Genomic DNA, 21,384 nt, shown 5'->3' with positions numbered 1-21,384 from the left:
CTCTATGGTTTCAAAGGGACCTGATCAATTTTACAAACAGCAAAGAGGTCAATACCACAGGATTGCCAAGGCCCATTTAATCCAATATGACCCCTCTGACAACCATTCATGCGCACATAATAAAAATAGAACAGACTCTTAGCTGAAGTCTCTCGGCTCACGCTTAGTAGCCCCCTTTTTTGCCTGCGCTAATAGACGAGCCCAGTGTTGTCATACTGTATGAACTTTCCACCATGCCGTCAGTTATATTCCCGTAATGTGCCTGGAGCGCGGCGAAGGCGTAAAGAGAATCCTTAGTGCTGTAGAGTGGAGTCACTTCTCTGCACTATCACTGATCTATTTCCACAATGTTCAATATTAACCACACTCAGCTGCTGGAAGCACCACTTTGTGACACACTCTCCCCAGCTGAGTCATCTGCTCGCTACAGCGCAAGTCAGTCAAAGCCCAGAGCTCTCTGCAGTGCACTAGAGAGTCAGTGTTAAAAAGCTACGTACACTGTATTCCTTTCCCTCTGACTCCCTCCCTCTTTCTCAGCCCAACTCAACGTTATTTATACAGCACCTTTTGTACTTTAGAGGTATCACAAGGCAGCTTTACAGTAAATAAACAATGCAAAAGAAATAAGAATAAAGGTGCCAGAAGGGTCGTCTGGCCAGAGAAGAAGCACTTTTGGTTTTCTCAGTTATTCTGTCCTCTTGTTGGCTTCAGGTGTGTTGGGAGTTGTGATAGAGCGAAAATGTGGACCATGTGGAGATTGTGGACTGGTTTGAGAGCCACAGCCCCAAAATAGCTTTTCAATAGATTTTTTAAAGAATAATTTTTATAAATAAGATGCAAGTGTAAAGAACCTTTAGACATCCTGACACATAATGTAAAGGTTCTGTGCCGGTTAAACTTTGGGTCTAACTTTATTTGGATAGTCCACTATAGTCCCCTATAGATTATCTACAGATGTTCAAATTGTTAACAAACTATCTGTTGAAACTCAGTTGATTTTAAACAGTGGTGGGGTTGGGGTTAGGATTTGTACTAGGGTCAGGGCTAGGACTAGGGTGAGGGTTGGGTTTAGATTTTGGGTTGAGGTTAAGGTTTGGGTTAGGAACATTATGGTCAGTTTAGTAGATATTACGTTGAATGTAACTTGAAAGTAAATTAAGTATCTACAAAGCATCTAAAGTGAACTATCCAAATAAAGTGTTACCAAAGGGTTTTTTTCCTAAAATCTCACGTTCAAGCCAAGACCACCCTTCAACCCTTATTTAATTTCCAGTCAAAATGGCTATTACGTAGAATTAGAGGTTATTATTTTTTCAGGAGATATTTCTGAGGAGATTAACTATAAATGAGTCTACTTGCATGAGGAAAGAGAAAGTAAATGGAAAATAAGTTAAAAACCTGGAGTTTCCAAAACTGCAGTTCAAAAATGACTAAACACTTTAGAGAAAATAGGACTCTTTAACAAGTATGCAAGACCCGGCAGACCCCCAATGTTATGGCTCTGAAGGGATGTGTAGCTGTTAAGAAGTCCAGACCTCAACATCACTGAATGTGTTTAGGATCACTTGGATTGTGAGAAACAAAATTCAACCAACATCTAAGATCGAACTTTGGAGGCATGAAAAAAATCCCTTCAGATTTCTTTGTAAAACTGAAAGCAAGTGTTCCGTTAAGAATGGAATTGTAATGAAAGTGAAGGTTGGACATACATACTGAGAATCCTGATATATTTAGTTGTTGAAGTTAGTTGTTGAACATTTAGCTGTGTAATGTCTGTTAAATATATGTTTTTTATACTTAATATCCATTTTGAGGGTATATTATATAAATGGACGGTGGTCTCTGGCTTTTGCACAGTAATGTAAAAAATTAGATGATAATACAGCATAGCAATTCAAATTTAATGACAAATTATAAAAATACAACATAAAGATTAAAGTTAAGCAGGGAAAAAATTAGATATACTCACTATTTTAAGAAATCCTACTTCTATAACACATTAAAAGATTTTAAAAATCTTCCATAAATTCAGAAATCCACTGTATATTTTTTGACTCACTCTTTCTCTCTCTCTCTCTCTCTCTCTCTCTCTCTCTTTCCCACACACACACACACTTCACTATCTCATCCCACTTTGGCAGAATGTGTGAGACACACTCCTCTGAATGCAACTGTTATAAAGAGCCACCTATCAGCCACCCTCATTCTTCCACACAGAGTAAATGTCATGCTGTGTTAGCGTGCCAGAGGTGCCCTGCACTGACCCATCACAAAACAGCACCTCTAGTGGTCAGAAAGAAGAAATGCACAGAGGAATAATGTCTCTACTTTCTTCACTCATCACACTCAGCTCAGCTAACCTCATTCATACCCTTCAGCGTAATGGCCAATATGCTAATGCTGACCCAAGGTCAGCCCATTACCCTCCATGGCATGCTCTAACGGAATGAGTCTGCTACGGACTGACTCGCAAAGAGTTGCCGAGACTGTGAAACATGACAAGGCAAAATGTGAGGTTTAATGAGGTTTAATGAGGCCTAATCTGAGGTTTGTCAAACGCACTCCCCTCTCCTCCCCCCACCCCCATAACGCACAGCCCTTGAATGGTGAAGATCAGAAGAAATGTTCATGTCAGCTGTGATTTCTGTGAATTTGAGAAAGTGCTCTAACAGGGAGCTTCCCATTAACTGACTCTGCAAATCAAAAGCAACATGGAAGATTTACACCAACTAAACACGTAAAAGTGCCATTTTTCTGTTTTGCAAGTGCAGAAACAGAAATTTTGCAATTATACAAACTCTTTTCGCAATTATATAAGCTGAACATGTGCAAATACATTTTTTGCAACTATACAAGCTCAGCATATGCAAATGCTATTTACAGCAACAAACATATGTAAACAGAACATATGTAAATGCATTTTTGCACTTATGCAAATGCCTCTCGCATTTATACCAACTGAACATATGCAAATTTCTTTTTGCAATTATGCAAATACTTTTGCAATCATACAAACTGAACATATGCAAATACTTTTGTTGCAATTATGCAGATACTTTTTGCGGTTACACAAACTGAACATATGCAAATGTGGTGCTAGAGTCTGAGTGTATGCGAGTGCCATGCTTTGCAAGAGCGTGCACAGTTACCTGAACGCTGGCCAGCGGGAATGGTGTGACCACTGGCTCGGCCGCGCGCACCAGCGGCAGGAAGGGCTCGCAGGAGTTGGAGGACAGCTGCCAGCGCGAGACGGCGCGCAGCAGCGGGGGCGCGCGAGAGGCCACGAGGATCGGAGGAGGCGGGGCGGCGGAGGCGAGAGGGCAGAGACCCGGAAGCATCCACAGTAGCGGCGGGGGCTCACCGGGCCACACCTGCGCCTGAGCCTGCACGCGCTGCACGGGGATCATCGCTACATCCTACACCTGGGGGCGCTCCCGGAGGGGGGGTGGGGGGGGGGCGGTGGAGGGCGCTGGCAAAGAGGCAGAAAGCAGAAAAACAATGTGACAAACAGCAAACAGAGCAAACGGAGCTAATGCGTTTTTACGCATGGGTGCGAGAGCGTTTAACCCCTTCAGCTCCCTTCACCAACAACACTGCTTCATTTCCATATCAGTTAATTAGGGTAACATGGCTAGTTTGTAGTAGTTACGGAATAATAAAGTGAAGATTTGAATAATAAGCGTGGAAAGTAGGTTAATCAACATTACGCACAGCCATGTGTCTTAATACGAGAGCTCACGTTTCCATGCATGGTTAATCCATTCCGCCCTCTTTATTATCAACATTACATCATTTTCATGTCAGTCCCACAGCTGTTATTGGATAATGCGTGGTGGTTACTGTATAATGAGGTGAATAACTGAGCTGGAAAGTGAGGGGTTGAACTCCTCACGCGCTGTTGCGCACTGTTTCCATGTGTTTCATGCACCCCACGCTGCACGCTAAGAGCAGGTTTTTGGCTCGAGCACATCAACTGTACTAGAACTCCAACGTCAGAGTGGAGCGCGTGCCCCTTCAGCCCGCGCTACCATTACAGTCCATAAACCCCGCTCAGAGGAGCGTTGCTTTTGGAACCGTGGGGTAATCATGCAGCCCACATGTGCTGAAATATTAATAAATAAACTGCCCTCCCCGATTCTGCAGCACGCGCACGCGGGAGAGAGCCAAGCTGAGAGCGAGTGGAGCTCGCGGGGCTGTTCAGATGGAGTCTTTCGTATACAGTGCACTATTTCATATGCAGTGCACTGATTCATGTGTTGTGCACCGCATGTTTTTGCGCTGTCGTGAGCGGCGCGTTGCTTCGGCTCCACTGCTTCATGGACAGTGCAACATATTGTGCATTCAAGTCGGTCGCCACGAGCTGCAAGTGGAAGTCACGGTCATGCACAAATGTGAGATGTATTTGATTGTCATACTCACCTGTGAGAAGATCCGTAGAGTTGGTTAAACCCTCTTTGACAGTCCTTCAGTCCTTCACTCCATCACTCCATCACTCACCGCTTTCGCGCAGCTGAGGCTGGAAAACACGAGAGAGATTTGGTGCAGAAACCAAAGAGAGAGAGAGAGGTTTTTCTCGATGCTATCCAGTTCACGCGTCCAGCTGAAGTGTCCGTGTCCGGGACGGCGAAAGTCTGTGTCCACGCGCGCACGGCAAGCGCGCACTCTCTCCACGATTAAGAGCGTCCGTCTCTGGTCAGTGTGCGAGAAAAAGAGCTCGGCGCGAGCCTCGGCTGTAGAAGTGCCCCCGTCACCGCGCCGGTCCGGGGGGGCAGTCCCCTCCCTTTAACAGCCCATAAACGCTCCCTGCCGTTTGCAGCTGCACGCTCTGCCTGCGGCTGTGTGACGTCCTGCGAGCGACCACGGACTCCACAGAGATAGAGCAGGAATGATAACGCTCGCGCGTCTGTGCTTGTGCGTGAGCGTTGCACGCGAGCTCGCTGGTGTTCTGCGCGGGGAGAGGCGGAGTGGGTGCGTTACTGCGTGACGCGCGTGATTTGGACAGGCGTTTACAAAACTGCAGGTCACTTTCATGAGGAGGCAGCTGATAGGACTGAGATTCTGATGTAGACAAGCATGTATACACACACACACACACACACACACATATATATGACTTAATAAATAATCCTGGACAGGGATTAAGCCTAGTCCTGGACTTCGCAGCATTCAGAATGAAGATACTCAATTGGAAGGAATCTGTTGGTTTCTCAGGCAATACTGAATCTAGTTCAGTAGGATTTTTTTCAGCTGTTTACATGTTCAGTCACCACACAGTATACCTACAGCACCTACTGTGTTCAATTACATTTTCATGGTATACATTTTCCTTCCAGTTGAGAATCTTCATTCTGAATGCTGTGGAGTCCAGGACTAGGCTTAATCCCTGTCCAGGATTACCAGCTCATATTATTTAATTAACTCATATGTGAAATTTACATATAGAGTATTGAATGAACACCTATAGTAGTGTTCTGAAATTCTGGGAGGGCTGGTGTCCAGCACAGTTTGGTGATTTCCTGGCTCAAACATGCCCTCTAGCCCTGGCAATAAACAGATGAGCTGAAATTCTCAAACCTGTGCTGGACACTGGACACAAATGAAGAATCCTGCTGTAGCTGTTTGTTGTTGTATTAAATTGATTATTTCTCTGTTTCTTGTTTTCAGCATGATGTAGCTATTACAATATAGACAAAGTCATTAGGGTGTATTGATTTGTTATACTCCTTTCTACTGAGTCAGAATTGTTTGCAGATGTGTGAAGAGTTATTGTGAGACAATTATTACGTGAAATGGTAATAAATATGTTTTCTAATGCCTGAGACATTGTTTTACGATAGTTTTAAGAAAAAGTTTTGGTCTAAAACATATTTTTAAATCCATTCATTCATATTTTACCATCATCAACATTACACCTAAAAACCTAAAGACGCTTGTAGTTTCACTTCAGTGGTGGTTTTGGATAGTAAACAAAAATGACTGTGTTTGTGTTGTAGACATTATGACCCCTCATTTCTATCACCATCACCACAGAGAAATCCAAGCCAGTAAGTTTCTCTACAGTTATCCATTTCACATCAAATCACTCTCAGTGACTTTGTGTACATCTCAGTATTGAAATAACACAGACCTTTTGACAAATTCCTCTGTAACTCTTACAGAGCTAAATTAACACCTGTATGAAATAACTTTTAGGGTCAGTTTTCTGACATAAGTTGAATCAAAGCCTTCAAAAACTGAATTTTATGTAGTGATTCACTACTAGCACTGCACTTTAGTCCAGGACTAGGCTTAATCCATGTCTGAGAAATCAGCACCGTATTTAATTAACTTGTATGTCAAATTCCCTACAATGCTGAATCAATATAGATCTGAACACTGTAAATGCTACTGCCAATTTTGCTGTGAGTAAGACTTTGCTAAAGCACAAAAATGTGTCTTAAGACAAAACCATCATCTACATTCACATTCCTGTCATAGCTGCCACCAGAGGGTACTTTTGAACACGCTGCACTACAGTTTTACAAATGTCTTCTGTATATGGCATGAAGTTCAACAAAGGAGCAAATCAGTTGCCTTAAAATGCTGCCTGCCAAAGTGAGTGGACAGGCTTAAACGTTCAAAAGCAGTCAACAGAGTAAGGTTCATCCATTTAGATGTAAGAGTTTTGAAACTAAGACACTGATGCTATCCAGTCAGAGCCCTTACAGGAAGCATCCAGACTCGATGACTACCCTGCTGAATTTAGAGCACTTTGTCCTGAACTTTCATTTATAGTGATGTTGGTTATTATCGCAGATTGACAGATTGTAAACTCTTTGCCAAAACTCCAGCATGACTATCAGAGGTTATTTTGCCTAATCTCATTAACCCAGATTCATTAAGACACAACTTGGTTCTGATAATATAAGTAGACTGTTAAATATTATTGACTTCTTTAGAGAAGGTAAGGACCCTGCCTTTATTCTTTCTCTCAACACATTCTTAAAAAGTTAAATTTTTAATTGAACATTTAGTCATTTAGTTAAACCTCTACATGCAGATCCATATACTACTACCAATACAAATGGTAAAAATGTTCCAGATAGGTCAGGGAACAAGACAAGGCTGCCCTCTCTTGCCATTGCTTTTTTCCATAGTGATTGAATCGCTGACAGAAACAATTAGATGCTGCCAGGACATCTCAGGCATTAGAGCAGGAGGGGTGGATCATCGAATCTCATTCTGCATGGACAATGTCTTGCTGTACATGGCCTGTCCAGAAAAATCTATTCCGACTGCAGTGAACTGTATTTTACAATACAGTACATTTTCTGGCTACAAATCATTAGCTTGTTTAACTAGCTGTAGAGAGTTTTAGACACTTAGGTATTCATATCATTTCCAACCTTAATAAATGTCTTGACAACAATAATCTTTCCTTAATTAATAGTATTTTCTTAAATTATGGGATTTTCTCCATATTTCCCTTTTTGGTTGGGTAAAAGTAACAAGAATGAATATCCTCCCATAATTTACTCTGCTCATTTCACTCAGCCTCTTTCCATTTACTCACTATTTTCTTCAAGGATTTAGACAGAATTCTGTCAAAACCTGTATAGAATAACAGAAGGCCAAGATTTACATTTTCCAGATTAATGAGAGGGCAGTGTCTGTGTGCAGCTGTATTATTAAGCACATGATCAGCTAGTATACAAATAGGTTGGACTCTTGCTGGGTCTCTATGGAAGCTGAAAAATGTCTCCCTATTCCTCTTGATTGCCCGCTGTTTATTAACAATATTGCAAAGATAAGGTGTGTTTCTGGGAGTTTTGTTTTACAGAATACTATTATGGCTTGATGTTTAGAAATGTCTTAAGTTCCTCCATTGCTTTTCTATGTTCTGACCCCAGCCCACAATTCGGACTTACCTTCTCAGTTGAGCAACACTGGACTCTTGGCTTGGACCAATAATTTCTTGTATGTTTTCTGATAGTTTGTTTAAATCATTCGTGCAATTGCAAGAAGAATAGGAGTTACCCAGTACATATTTCTTCAATTATCTTCAGGTTCAACATCTACAACCTCAACCATTAAGGATGAGAGATTCAGAAGGAAGTTACCAACCTTGAAGTGTCTTGAAGATGGTTGATCTCTCTGATTAATGACAGTTTACTAAAAGTTGTACACCAGCTTAACTTTAAATTCATGAATAGGATATACTCCACATCTGTTGGCTTGCAGAAGATGATTCCTGACATATTCAATTTATGCTTAAAATGCAGAACTAGAAAAGGATTTTTTCTCATGCCGTGTTAAAAAATGGCATTTTCTGGGACAGAATACACATCACAGTAGAAATTATCTTTCAGACATGATTTGAGAAGTCCCCTGCCCTTTATCTGCTTGAAATGGGGCCAGAATGTATTTTCTTTACTGATGGTTAATTTTTTGTTTCTAATGCTTTCATTTCTTGCAAAAAGTGTACCATAATGGGCCAGCCGCTCTGTACCATCTGTTGAGCAGAGGCTTTCTCAAGCTGCAGCAGCTATTCCTGGAAAAATTTACCCCACATCTTAAAGGGATAAATTATGGAAACTTTGGACCACCCTGTGGACTTATGTAGAAAATCTTTTTTAAAATCCTTTCTATGTTTGCCAACTATGCAAATCTAAATGTGTGAATGTCAGTATGGACAAAAAAACAAAACAAAACAAAAACAAAGACATACAGACATACTGGAATTTTGAGGTCACTGCAGTATTTTTTGTTTTGTTTTTTAGTTTGTTTTGTTGTTGTTGTTGTTGTTGTTGTTGTTGTCGTTGTTGTTGTTGTTTTGTACTGGAACAGTTTAAATCATTGCTACAAGATAACACCCAGTAAAGCTTTAACTGTAAACAAAAAAAGGTACATGCATGTCTTATAAGCTCATGTTTAAGCTAGAACTGTATAGCATTGACCTCTGTGTGGAAGTGAATGTACACCACCATAAGCTTGGAGCTAATGTGACTCCATAAATCTCAAAGAGACGAAATCTCATAGCTGCCTGAAATTAACATTATTGTAACAGTAAAATTCTGATACTTTTAAAGACAGTGGAGACTTACAAAGTCTAAATTCTGCAACAAAATATCAAATATGACAAATATGACAAAAAATGAATTTTTTTTAATTCTTGATGAGGGATTTTTTTTTTTATCTCAGAATGAATTTTTCTCATTTTCTTAGTGTGAGATTAAACTAATTCACCAAAAAATGAACTCTTAACTCTGTTTACTCATCTTTAGCAGGGGTGCCAATAATTGTGGTGGGGACTCTAGCTGGCTAGTTTTACCTAACTAAGCAAATATTAACTAACTTTATCACTAGTTCAGTATAAATCTTTGAACTCTTGTTCACACATGTTAATGCAGCCCAGCAGCTCTTTAATATTTAAATAACAGAAACCTGTAAAACAAAATTAAGTTGTGGTGAATATAATGGTTCTGCTTCAAAAAGAACTTTTTGTGGCTAGTTTTACAGTAAAGCTGATTAAACTGTGTGTTTCCAAGTATTATTACAATTTAGTCCACTTGAGATGCTTTGTAGATACTCAAATTACTTTCAAGCAACATTCAACTAAATATCTACTAAAGTCACCATAACTAGACCTGGCACTAATCCTAATCCTAACCTTAACCTCAACCTAAACCCTTAAACCAAACCTCACCCTGGTCCTAGCCCTAACCCTGGTCCAAATCCTAACCCTAACCCCACCACTGTTTAGAATCAACTTTTTTAGTTTCAACAGATAGTTTGTTAACAATTTGAACGTCTGTAGACAATCTATAGGGGACTATAGTGGACTATTCAAATAAAGTGAGACCCAATACTGTTACAGTGGTATATCATATACAGTAAAATCTGACTGTACTGAAAATATTTTCCTAAAATTCAACCGATGATGCTTTAAAAACAAAAACACATTTAAAAGATCATACTGGTGTGACAGTAGCACATCATTGTAGAAATTGCAGAAATTCTTTACAGTGTAAAGTTTCAGTTTTGTCAGAACAAAATTTCTTCCTGATTAACTAATTTAATTCAGGGCTTAACCCTAATCAAAGATAACCTTGCTGTTGCGTCCAAACTTCAATTTACCTCGCTTGTCTGTAATACTGTTTTTTACAGTAGTCACTGAATAATTCATTAGCTGCTGATTAAAAAGTTAGTACCTGATTAATAAACCTAATTGGTTATAGGAGGTTTTTACTTCCTTCACATTGTTCACATCTTTTTGGGTGGTTGCAAACATCCAGACTCCACTACTTAATATGATCTTATGGTAAAACCACATCTGATCCCAACACCTCCTTAGAACTCAAGATGGCTGGGAGATTCTTTCATCCTTTCATTCTTTCAGCAGTCTCTGTTAAGGATCTAACTTTTCAGCCTCCAAATGTCACTTCTACAAAGTTTTAAATAAGTACAATTACACACTTCTCACTCTACCTTGATGAGTTTGACGAGTGACATGTGAAGCTGTTGATTCAAAGTGACAGATTTTTCCCTGCAGACTTTTTCTTCAACATGGTCTCACAAGCAATGTTAACACTCAGCAACAGTGCAAACATTCTTAAAAATGTAGTCTTTGAACAAATAAATAACTGCAACTTGCAACATGCATATATATATATATATATATATATATATATATATATATATATATATATATATATATATATATAAATGCAGTGTAGAACAGTTTGGAACAAGCATAAGAAGAGTTTAGAAGAGTTTTCTAAGTTTTATCATGTAATCATGAGCATTTGATTTGCTCATGTTACCTTAATTTTCAAAAGTCAATGTAAAATGCTGAGTATGCAACATTTAATTAGGCAATAGATTATGTGCTATTGCAAATAACATCATGGTTGTCATTCTGTAGCAGGCACAAGCTGAAGATCAGGACAGTAGATCATGACAGCCATGATGTTATTCATTACAACACACAACCTTGAGTGTTCTGTTGCTTTTATACAATAGTTCATTAAAATAAAGGGGTAAAGCAAAGAAGCATCAAACACTGCATTGAATGTGCTTTAATATTGGCAATTCCTAACACTGAAAAAGTGGTACCCTTTTGTGTTATGGATAAAGCCAGAATACTATCACAATATCAGGTTCAGCTCAGCTTTTATACTTGCCAGATTAACCAGAATGTTGTTTTGTTCCAGTCAGTCTGTAAAACATCTCACAGATCATATTGTTAGCTACATTGTATTCTGTACATTTCTGGCTCACTTTTTTCTATTTAGTTGCTGACTGAAAAGCTACAGGTTTTGAATGTGATGTAGGCCTGCTGTCACACTCTTCTACAGAATCCAAACAAACAGGCTGCAGGACAAACATTACCTCACATAAATTATCTCGTGTGTCCAATGGAAACTGGTTATTAGTAACTAGTACTTGTTAGCTGCAGTGTAAAGCAAGTTGTTACTGGTGGTTGTGACTGGTGCTCAGTGGAATTATACAGTTGTTGTGATAAAATGGCATGTTATCAATAATAACAGCACAAGTAGAATGCTTCTCAACCAAATAGATTATGCTGTGATCATTAACTGTTGAACAATGCATTATATACTGTATAGGGTTGTTCAGACAGAGAATCAGCCTAGACTTCGACAAAAAACCCTATTAAAAAGATATATATGACGTATGTACATGTACACAAAGGTTGGATTGAGAAGATTAATGTATTTGGTTTCACTTTCTCACGCTATTGTTTTCTTTGATGATTCATTCTACTAAGCAAATACGCTTGTCTGATGTAAATTACATTGTGGCAGATTACTGTGGAGAAATCACTGGTGCTGAATTAAATTCATATAAAGTCCAATTTACACCATGCAGAGCTTCAGTGGAGTCAAGTGAGCACTTAAGGATAATTCAGCATTGTTCACTGTTGTCATTTGCTGTATGTTTTTTTTAGTTTCATCGGTTTTCCAGATTGGCTGTTTCTTTCCAAGAAATTTTTATTCAGATATTCCTGTTTCTATCTCATCACAATCAGTTTATGAGTGGTTTCTCCCTTCATGCCTCTTCTAAGCTGATTGACAGGCCTCTCTTGCAGATATTGGAATTGTGTGAATAATTCATCAGTTATGATTTTGGGCGGCATCCCAAATCAATATCTAAGTAGGCTATGTTCACCGGAGTTCTTCCCTGCCCTACTAAAGTTAGAGACAAGTCGACAACTGATGTGGCTGAAAATTGAGAACACCCTCGAGTCACAAATCTTCCCTCATTTCCTCCGCTGAAGTGAGAGCAAATTCCAAGCGGCGTTTGGCCGCCTTACGTGGGCTCCCTGTTCTCTTCCGTGTCCTTTTAAAAATGGATCTGCAGTTGTAATTAGGGAGCGCGGAGCTGCTCAATCAGCCGCCTGGATGGTTCGGAGAGAGATACGGAGCACCTGAGGCTGTCCAGCACGCCATGATTTGCTCCGTCCAAGCTGTGGTAATTGGAAGTGTTCAGTCAGAACTGAATCCACCATGGGAGTGTTTTTGGAACAAACCCCCTGCAATGTCTCCCAAACAACAGGTTTAGATGCTGGAATAATAGACTTGGGCTTGCTTTTATTTATTTATTTATTTGTTGGAAATCATATCTGATTAGCATTCATAAGGTGTCAGCACCTGCAACTCCATAACCACACACTGAATCCGTTTTTCTGCATTTGTCTGGAGTTTTAGATCAGCATCTCTCAGGGGTCAGGATGAGCATGAGGAACTTTCTGACCACTTCACCAAAAACAGGAGTCGGATGAAGCAGGGGAAAAGAAAGAGAATATTCTGAATGCGAGCAGTCACTTGGCTCAATCCAATTTTGGTACTTGCAGATTAATTAATTGTGAGTAGATATGAATCAAAACAACAGAACGTGATAATGCTTTCCAAATTGAACACAAAAACTGTTCGTGCTGAAGATGTCATGATAAATTAGTGTTACACAGAAGAAAAGGAAGCTCAACAGGTGCACAACCCTTTAGCTTTTAGCTTGTGATTCAAGTCAAGTGGTCTTCATTGTCATTCCTCAATATAATTTGTGTACACCGGAACGAAATGTCATTCTTCAGACCCCGTGGTGCAACACACAACAGCAGCCATTACACAGAGTTACATAGATCACAGATACACAACAGTGTGAAACAAGTACTGAATATACAACGAATACATCAGACAATAAATATACAGAACAATACAAATTACAGCGCTTTTCAATGCTTTTTGAAAATAGTAGCATAGTTTCAAAAGATTTGTCACAGTAGATGCATCACTTTGAACATCTTTAAGTTGGCCTTAACATTACTCTTACAAAAATAAAGGTTGTGAAATGGTTTTTGGTTTGGACATAGAGCTTTAGGGAAGGGTTTTACTACAGTACAGGAGATCGTTTGTACAAACAGCGATCGCACTGTACAACACCTCGTCACTGTGCCGGGACATTATTGTATACTAAGCCACTGACAGGACAGGCTCCCTGGGCACCAGTTGGACATTACATTATATCTCTCTACTCATATTACTACGCACTGCAACTTTGTTTATATATCCATAAATATTGCATTTCGAACTGCCACTTGTTTATACACCCATGCATATTGCACAAATGTAAACATATGTCATTGTTTGCAGTGCATAGTCACTTGGTTCATTCACTGGAGAGGACATGCACCACTGCATTGTCACCTGCATAGTATTTATGTGATTTTATTTAGTTATTTTTGTCCTGCACATTATATTTTCATGGTTGTTTTAGCATATTTTATTATATATACATATATATTTACTTCTTTTATTTATGCATCTGTAAATAGCGCACAACAATACTTTTGCTCTTGTTTTGCTCTTTACTGTACTTTGTGTTGCTGTAATAGACGACCTTCCCTCTGGGATAAATAAAGTGATCTATTTATTTAGATATAGAACAAACATGGAAATGTTCTAATGTTTACCCATGTTTGCATGTCTCATTTACAGAAACAGTTCTTTATTCTCTTTCTGCAGACCACCTACAGTGAAAAAATGCTTCATGATTTTATTGTGTCAAGTTGTTGCATAGAGTCAGTACAACAATGGATTATGCTACAATTATGTTCCCTAATTAAAGGTACTGAAGACGTACCCTCGAGGTTGAATCCCCACCCCCATGACAAGACGGCTACCACCCCACTGACATTTTAGTACCTTTTATTCTGAGAGTGCACAGTGATATATAACAGTGAATATCTGAGCTAATCTGCATTAATAAGTATTTCTGTGGAAAAAGAATATTTTTCTCTATTTTCTCAGAGGAATGCTTTTGTAGACAGGCACTGAGTGTCAACATCTAGAGCCAGTAAACCCTTTTCACAGCCTCCAAACTGAAAAAATTCACAGATCCCCTTATAGTACTTTTTACACCTATAAAAACATCAGCAACAACAGCAATTTAACCCATTTCTTCACTGTGATCTATTCATCTGATAGTCATCCTAAGTACTTCATACAGAGTAAGAAATTTAGTTTTACTTCATTTAACAGTTAAACAGCTAAGCAGTCTCTTACAGTTAAATACACATACAAACTCAATCAAAAGCAGTCAGAGACAGAGAGATAAAGCAGAGTCAGGTTGTGTTCTAGGATGATCTGACAGAATAAAGTCTCTGATGATGGAGTGTCAGATGATGATGTAGTAGTAATGTGAGACTGAGGAGCAAATCTATCTTTGCTATTACATTTTTAAGTTCCACTTCAGACGCGGCAACTTCAAAGTATTTTTTTTTTTTTACAGTAAGACTGAACCACGATCTGATAATCACAGCTCAACACTTTTTGAATTCTTGCAAGTGACGCTCTGAGGTTTTGTCTCATTTATCACGTGAGGCAATGTCAGAGTGCATAACAAAAGAATTTCATATTAATGAGTACGCATGCACTCCAACCTCACTACCCACAGTCTGATCACTTTTTAGGCTAGTGAGTCTTAAAATAATTGAAGGTGAAAAACAAATGACAGCATGACAGAATTAATGATAAGAGGTTACAGGGAACCCGTTTCAACTAGTTCCCCAATCACAGCCATATGCAATCACACACCTCCAAAATTACATCAAAAGCATATTTTATACAGGTAAATTGTAATGGTTGATACTGTGTAGTTGGCTACTTTCAGACAGATTGTGTTCATTAGTTTTTAGCTCAATAGCTAATGAGACGTACCTTTAGCTAACCACACAGTGCATCTGAGTTCCTTAATTCCATTTCCTTTTTATCAGGAAATGATTAAGTGTAAGTTACATTCTGATGGTGCTTGAAAACAAGTGGCATGATACCACTGAAATGGGCTGTTTCAGCTATACAGCATTGGAGTAAGTACAGGAGTAAGATGTGCCTACTGCTTCTGACATAAGCAAACTAAAATAAAAAGACTAGAAAAAGACCATTTTAAAAAATGAGAAAAAAACTGAATAACTGAGGCTTTCTTCACACAAAATACCACAATAGCAAATAACACTTCATTTGAGCTGTACACAGCCGTTTCTATGACCTGGACAATCTCATGTGATGACTTTAAAATAGCTTTAGTTCTTCAAAGAAGCATCTGTTGAAAGGTTCTTTTGTGAACCAAAAGTGGTTCTTCTATGGCATTTTGCTTTGTAAAATTGATGTAACAAGCCTGGACACCAATAACACCTAATCAAAATATACTGCAACAGTACAACTACGACATGTCCTTCATATACACCAGAAACATCTTATGTGGTGGGTCAACCTCAATGGCTTTTAAATAGGGCTTTTTATCACAGCACTTCTTTCCACCTCAGGATTTCACATATTCCTTACAAGGGTTGTGTCTCTACTTAAAAGTTTCTTCAGCTTCCTTCAGCTTGTCATATTTAAACTCCTCTCTATCAGAAAAACTGTCCAAGATGAAACAAAAATTTTCATTTCCTTCATAAGAAACCTGTATTTATCCAATTTACACTACTGCAGTAACACTTAATTTCAAAAGGCACTTCATTGGATTTGCTGTATTATGATAGTGCCATTTTAATAGTGATGTGGTAGTATTTAACACTAGAAAAGCCAAGACGGCCATTTTAATCGTTTTGAAATTTTGAGATGATAATCTTGACAAAATAACTCCCATATCTATTGTTATCTGACTTTTACTAAGGTAGTACATATTTTAGTCTGACATTGCTATGAAAGCAATACTTCTACTTCATAAGGCCACTGGTGGTCATTTTGACCATATTCATTAGAATGCATTTCGTCTCCTCGAAATAGCTTTTTCTTTTTGCTCCAGCAAGTCAGGCTTTATTTTAGCAGCACTTATTTGGTAGCCTACTCACCTCGTCTGATTTATCTCATTAAATATCTGTACAGAATTGGTAAAGTATGATCAAGAATATAATAAATCAGTGGCAATATGATGGAATATATGGCATACAGATCCATCAAATTCACTGTAAAGCTTCAACTAGCTGCAATTACATGGTGATCTGGGCACTGTATCTGGACAACGATGAGACACAAACACTCAAGCAGCGACTTGGAGAGAGTGAGGTGCTGAAGATGTGTGAGCCCCAGCTGAGGAAGATGAGAAACATCACATTTTTATTGGATCAGCAGCTGCTTTTAATGTACCCTGTGTTTGGGTTTTTAGCCTCTAGCAGTGCATCAGCCCACACAACACGCAGTTTGCAGCAGAACAATCTGTTGTGAACTTCATTTTGATTATGCTAAATGATATTCAACTATACTGAAAGATGTAAACATTACTTTGCTCTCATGTTGTACTGTTCTGTTTGTTCTCATGTCAACTTAATTCACCTGAAATTATGTTTTCTCAGAGAAAGACATCATCTGAATTGTTTATAGCCTTCATCATCTAATTAAAATCACCTCTTTGGCCTTTTCAGCAGTTATACAATTCTGGCTTTTCTTAGTCTTTGAAACAGACATTCAGGTAAGATACATTTTATGTGTAAATTGATTTGAACTTAACCCTTTAACATTCCAGGCTTATTACATACTTATTATTCAGTAACTACAGGCACTTCAATGCAAACTAGTGAAGCTTTCCTTAGGTTACAGAAGTGTGTAATAAAACTTTGGGCCTGCTGGTAGACCCATGGCTTGGTAAGGGGTTAATCCTTGTCATGTTCTGCTCATGTCATAGTTTATAAAGACTGCAATGCTACTGTGAAATATGTTATGCTCTTTTACCTTGTTACAACATTAGGCAACATCTCTAAAGATAAAGTGCAACCTATAGTTAGCTATGTAGCTTATTTCAGTGATTTATTGCCATAGCTGGGAAAGGGTTCTTAGATGTGAGCTATTGATAGGTAATTTTTTTAGCCTTCACATCAAATACTATGCCCAGCCATAGTATGTATATATCCATGTCATCATTACAAAATGCAGAGATAAAATGTGAAAAGAGGTCTAAAAAATCACCTGTCAATAGCTCACACACTGTCGCATCACATCTAAGAGCCCCTTCCCACCTACAGTGTGTGAGTTATTGACAGGTGATTTTTTTTTAGCCCTCATATTAAATATTATGCCCAGCCATCACTGTCAGTAGCAGAAATTTCTGGACCTGTGTACGTCATTGTTACAAATGTCATATAAGATAAAATGTGAAAGAAGGGCCACTTCATAACCCATAACTTCCATAAACAATCAAATACACTCGACAATACAAAATATCACATTATAACATGCCTACACTATGTGTACACTATAACAGACTAAATCTGGACACGTCTTGACGAGACATGCCCAAAAGCCAGAGTGTAATTTGAGCACTGCCTGAATCAGCCTCAATGGCTCAATAACAGATCATTTCTGTCCACTCCACGATTTCATTCATAGCAAAAGTCGTGTCCCTACACAAACCTTTGTGCCATCTCCTTCACCTCAGACTGAGCTGTCATTTTTAGGCAACTCCTATCCGTCAGAAACTATATAAGGATCTTTTGCGAAACAGACTTTTTTGCTGCGCTTTTTGCAGAGCATGGTGCAGATGGTAGAACAGCAGTTTAGCATGCCACATAGACAGGAGTGATGCTGTTGCTTTTCCTCCGGGAAGGTGCCGCCTGCCTCTCTCTCACTCTGTCTGCTCCTGACAACCTGTCTGGCACCTGAGGGAAAAAAAAGCATACCTAAATACAGAACTGTTATTAAATCACAATGACTTTTTCCTTTTTTTTTTTTAAACACTGAATACAAATCTATAACCTTACATTGTTACTGTCCCATTGGACGCCTTTGTTCTCTTGCATACAACATTAAACTCTGCCTTTGAAGGCATTGTCATGTATTCCCAGCTCTCTATGGTCATTATTTCCGGCCGTATCCCTTCTAACACTCAAGCGATTTCAAGCCTGGCAGGTGTCTTATGTTAAATTCGCCCCCGCCTGTGTATCGTCTGCCGTAAACAGTCGATTACAGAGAAATGGAGCATAGTTCTGCTAAGGTGTGTTTGTGACTGATAGCTGCTTCAGTAGTGTCTCAGACCCCCTGGTGTCTGGAGCAAAAACCGCAGCACAATTTTGTTTGCGGAGCACACTGGGGGTAGACTACCACTGCCTGTGTGCTTTTGCCAGAGTGGAATTATCCACTTTTTTAGTCCTCCAGCCATCTCAAATTGGTCCTTGACTACACAGAGGCCCTTACCATGCGGTAAGCTGCGTTTGTTAAATGCAGCCATTAAGGCGGTGCAGAAAACAGCTGTTGGGATCATCCAGAGATAAAAGGGGGGAAATAATTATGATTGCACAAGCCAGGGGGTAAAAGGTTCAGCTGGTGCATTCTGGCATGCATGTCTGTGTTTGTTTGTGTGTGTGTGTGTGTGTGTGTGTGTGTGTGTGTAAGTAACTGACAGGCGTGAAACATCTGAAGACACACAACACTTCCTGCTGTGGTCACAACACAACATTTAATCACATTAGGTTCTATGAAAAAAGTCTGTTGAACAAATCCAGCATTTTTCTTTATGGTTTATGTTTTAGGTATTCTTGAGTTAGCTCTCAAGCGATTAACAATTAAGCGGTTAAGTCAATTAAACAAATGAACTAAACTTTATTTATCAATGTTGCATTGCCATTTAGTCTTCAATTTTATTGGATTTAACCAAGAACCTGCTGTTGAAAAGATGCAAGACGTGTATGATAATGCTGATAAAAATAACCCATTATGAAAGAGATTTTTTTGTAATAATAATAAATAATAAATTCCAAAATATTAATAGAATATATTGCAATACTCCAAGTACTCCAATAGTCCAAAGCCCCTTCTTATAGCCTCTCTTCTTTTTGGGAGACTTCCTTAGTTTATGATCCAAGTAATCTCAAATGCTTTCAGTAATGTTGAAGGTCTGGGCTCTGGAGTAGCCAGTCCATTGTTCTAAAACCCAGCTATTTTTTGTTTGATTAGTACATATTGATCTTTCCAAGGGGTCCATTGAGTCAATGGGCTCATTATCTTGCTATAAAATTCTTCCCAATTTGAACATTTTCCAGAGGGTATTGCATGATGCACTAAAATTTGTTTGTCTATTCATGATGCCTTCAATGAAAAAACAAATCATCACAAAACCACAAAACTCCAGATGCTGTTATGCACCCTCCACCATGCTTTACTGATCATCCAAGACATGATGCAAAGAGTCTTTCTTTGCTTTGGCAGTGTACGTATGTTAAGTCAGCAACTCCTCATATTTCAGCATTCTAGGATTTTTAATTATTTGTTGCAATGATATGTATGTATGTACTAATGTCTTACAACTCATTAATTGAGCCCTTGCAATGAAAAAGAGTACACGTATACATAGTATGTGTGACATTTTTGGAAAAAAATCATGTAAACATGGTATGAAATTATTTCATGCACTGTATTTAAAATAAAGGGGTCACTAAAATATAAATGAAGCATAATTTGTCTTTTTAATGTAAAAAGGTGTGCAACAGAAAAAAGGGTGGGATGGTTAATATATAGGTTTTTATTGGAAAATGGGGTACACCACATACAGCCTTTACAAATATGAAAATACACATCAACATCTACATGACTTGTCATTTATAAATATTTGTATATTTTCAAATTCTGATTATCTACTTATTTGTTCACAGCTATTAATGGGCAGTTAATGCTTTATTAAACAAAGTTATTATAATGTGTTACCCATTTTTAACATGCTTTCATCATCTTGGCATCACTGTTTCCCCTCAGGGGAATTCCCATCACCATATAAAGGGCTGTTCCATTACTTTATGAGTGCCTGTGAAGTTTATTAGATGAATCCTCAGAAGGGTGAGGGAACGAGTGAACTCTTGCCAAGACATCATTGCAACCTGACACATTTCCCCTTTCAAACCTCAATAATACATCATTCATCATTCATAAGCCAAAGCAATAAAAAGTTTTTGAAAGGTGACTATTTTAAAACTATAACAGTTCAAACTGAGCTTTATGTAGCCAAAAACTCCATCTGTTAAACATACATGCTGATACAACTTCAATATTTTACTCTGAAGGCTTGCTAGTTAGCAAGCTAAAGGCTACACAAATAGCAGAAAACAAAAAGAAAATAATGCTCCACCGTTCTAAAGCAAAGCGCAAAGGCAGACAAAGCAATTATTCACAAAATCTATGTATGTTATGTTAAGACTTTTTTTAGAAAACATTCTGCATTACAAAATTCACGTAGTTAGCTAATTAGCTAACTGAGGCTAACCTAGCTGAAGGCCAAGTGAAAAATCCTCAGCTTATTGAGGATCTCCTCCCTTTGTGCTGTGAGTGACCACTTGTGTAATGTTGGTGTGACAAACGTCTAAGTGGTTACATGTTTAAAAAGGCCCTAGTGTGTTTTTAAAGGGTAATACAACATCAGTAACAGCTTTGGCCTTGGGGAAGCTTTTGTTGGGAGGATACAGCCAGATTTCATGTTGTATTGAGTGTTGGATGCTTTTGTGTAATTGTCTTAAATATGTGTTTGCTGCTTTTTCTGACACTGAAAAATTAGTAACTTGTATATAGTAGCCATTTTGATTGGAAATTTAAAAAACCGAAAGGTAGTCTCTGACGATTTTATTCCAAGTGATTTTGGCCGATCTCAATTGGTCCATTCATCATGACATTTTGACACAATATAAATGGTGGGTGTGTTCAAACTACATAAAACAACTAAAAAAAGACAGATGCAGATGGTTTTGTTAGAACAGCATTGACTGCTCATTAACTTACCTAAATAAAAGTGGTTTGAGGTCATATTCCCACCAGTACACCATGGCTTGAAAGGCATCCAAGTGAAGCGAAAACTCTTTCAGGCCACACTGTTCCTGAGCAATGTGTCAGGCCTGCAAGAGGACTGTTA

General features: G+C 38.6%; 1 protein-coding gene across 1 annotated transcript in view; it reads right to left on the bottom strand.

The window, feature by feature from the left end:
- The window catches only part of LOC118809092 (transcription elongation regulator 1-like protein), a 128,862-nt gene extending 125,455 nt beyond the window's left edge, over positions 1 to 3,407 (bottom strand). Inside the window, exon 1 of the mRNA XM_036572052.1 lies at positions 3,150 to 3,407. Within this exon, the coding sequence (XP_036427945.1) occupies positions 3,150 to 3,407 (258 nt within the window). The remainder of the gene's footprint in view (positions 1 to 3,149) is intronic.
- Positions 3,408 to 21,384: the final 17,977 nt, after the last annotated feature.

Source organism: Colossoma macropomum, unplaced genomic scaffold (assembly GCF_904425465.1).
Source record: "Colossoma macropomum unplaced genomic scaffold, Colossoma_macropomum, whole genome shotgun sequence".
Lineage (NCBI taxonomy): Eukaryota > Metazoa > Chordata > Actinopteri > Characiformes > Serrasalmidae > Colossoma > Colossoma macropomum.
The sequence above is the reverse complement of the archived record's forward strand: the minus strand, read 5'-3'. Positions and strand labels throughout refer to the sequence as shown.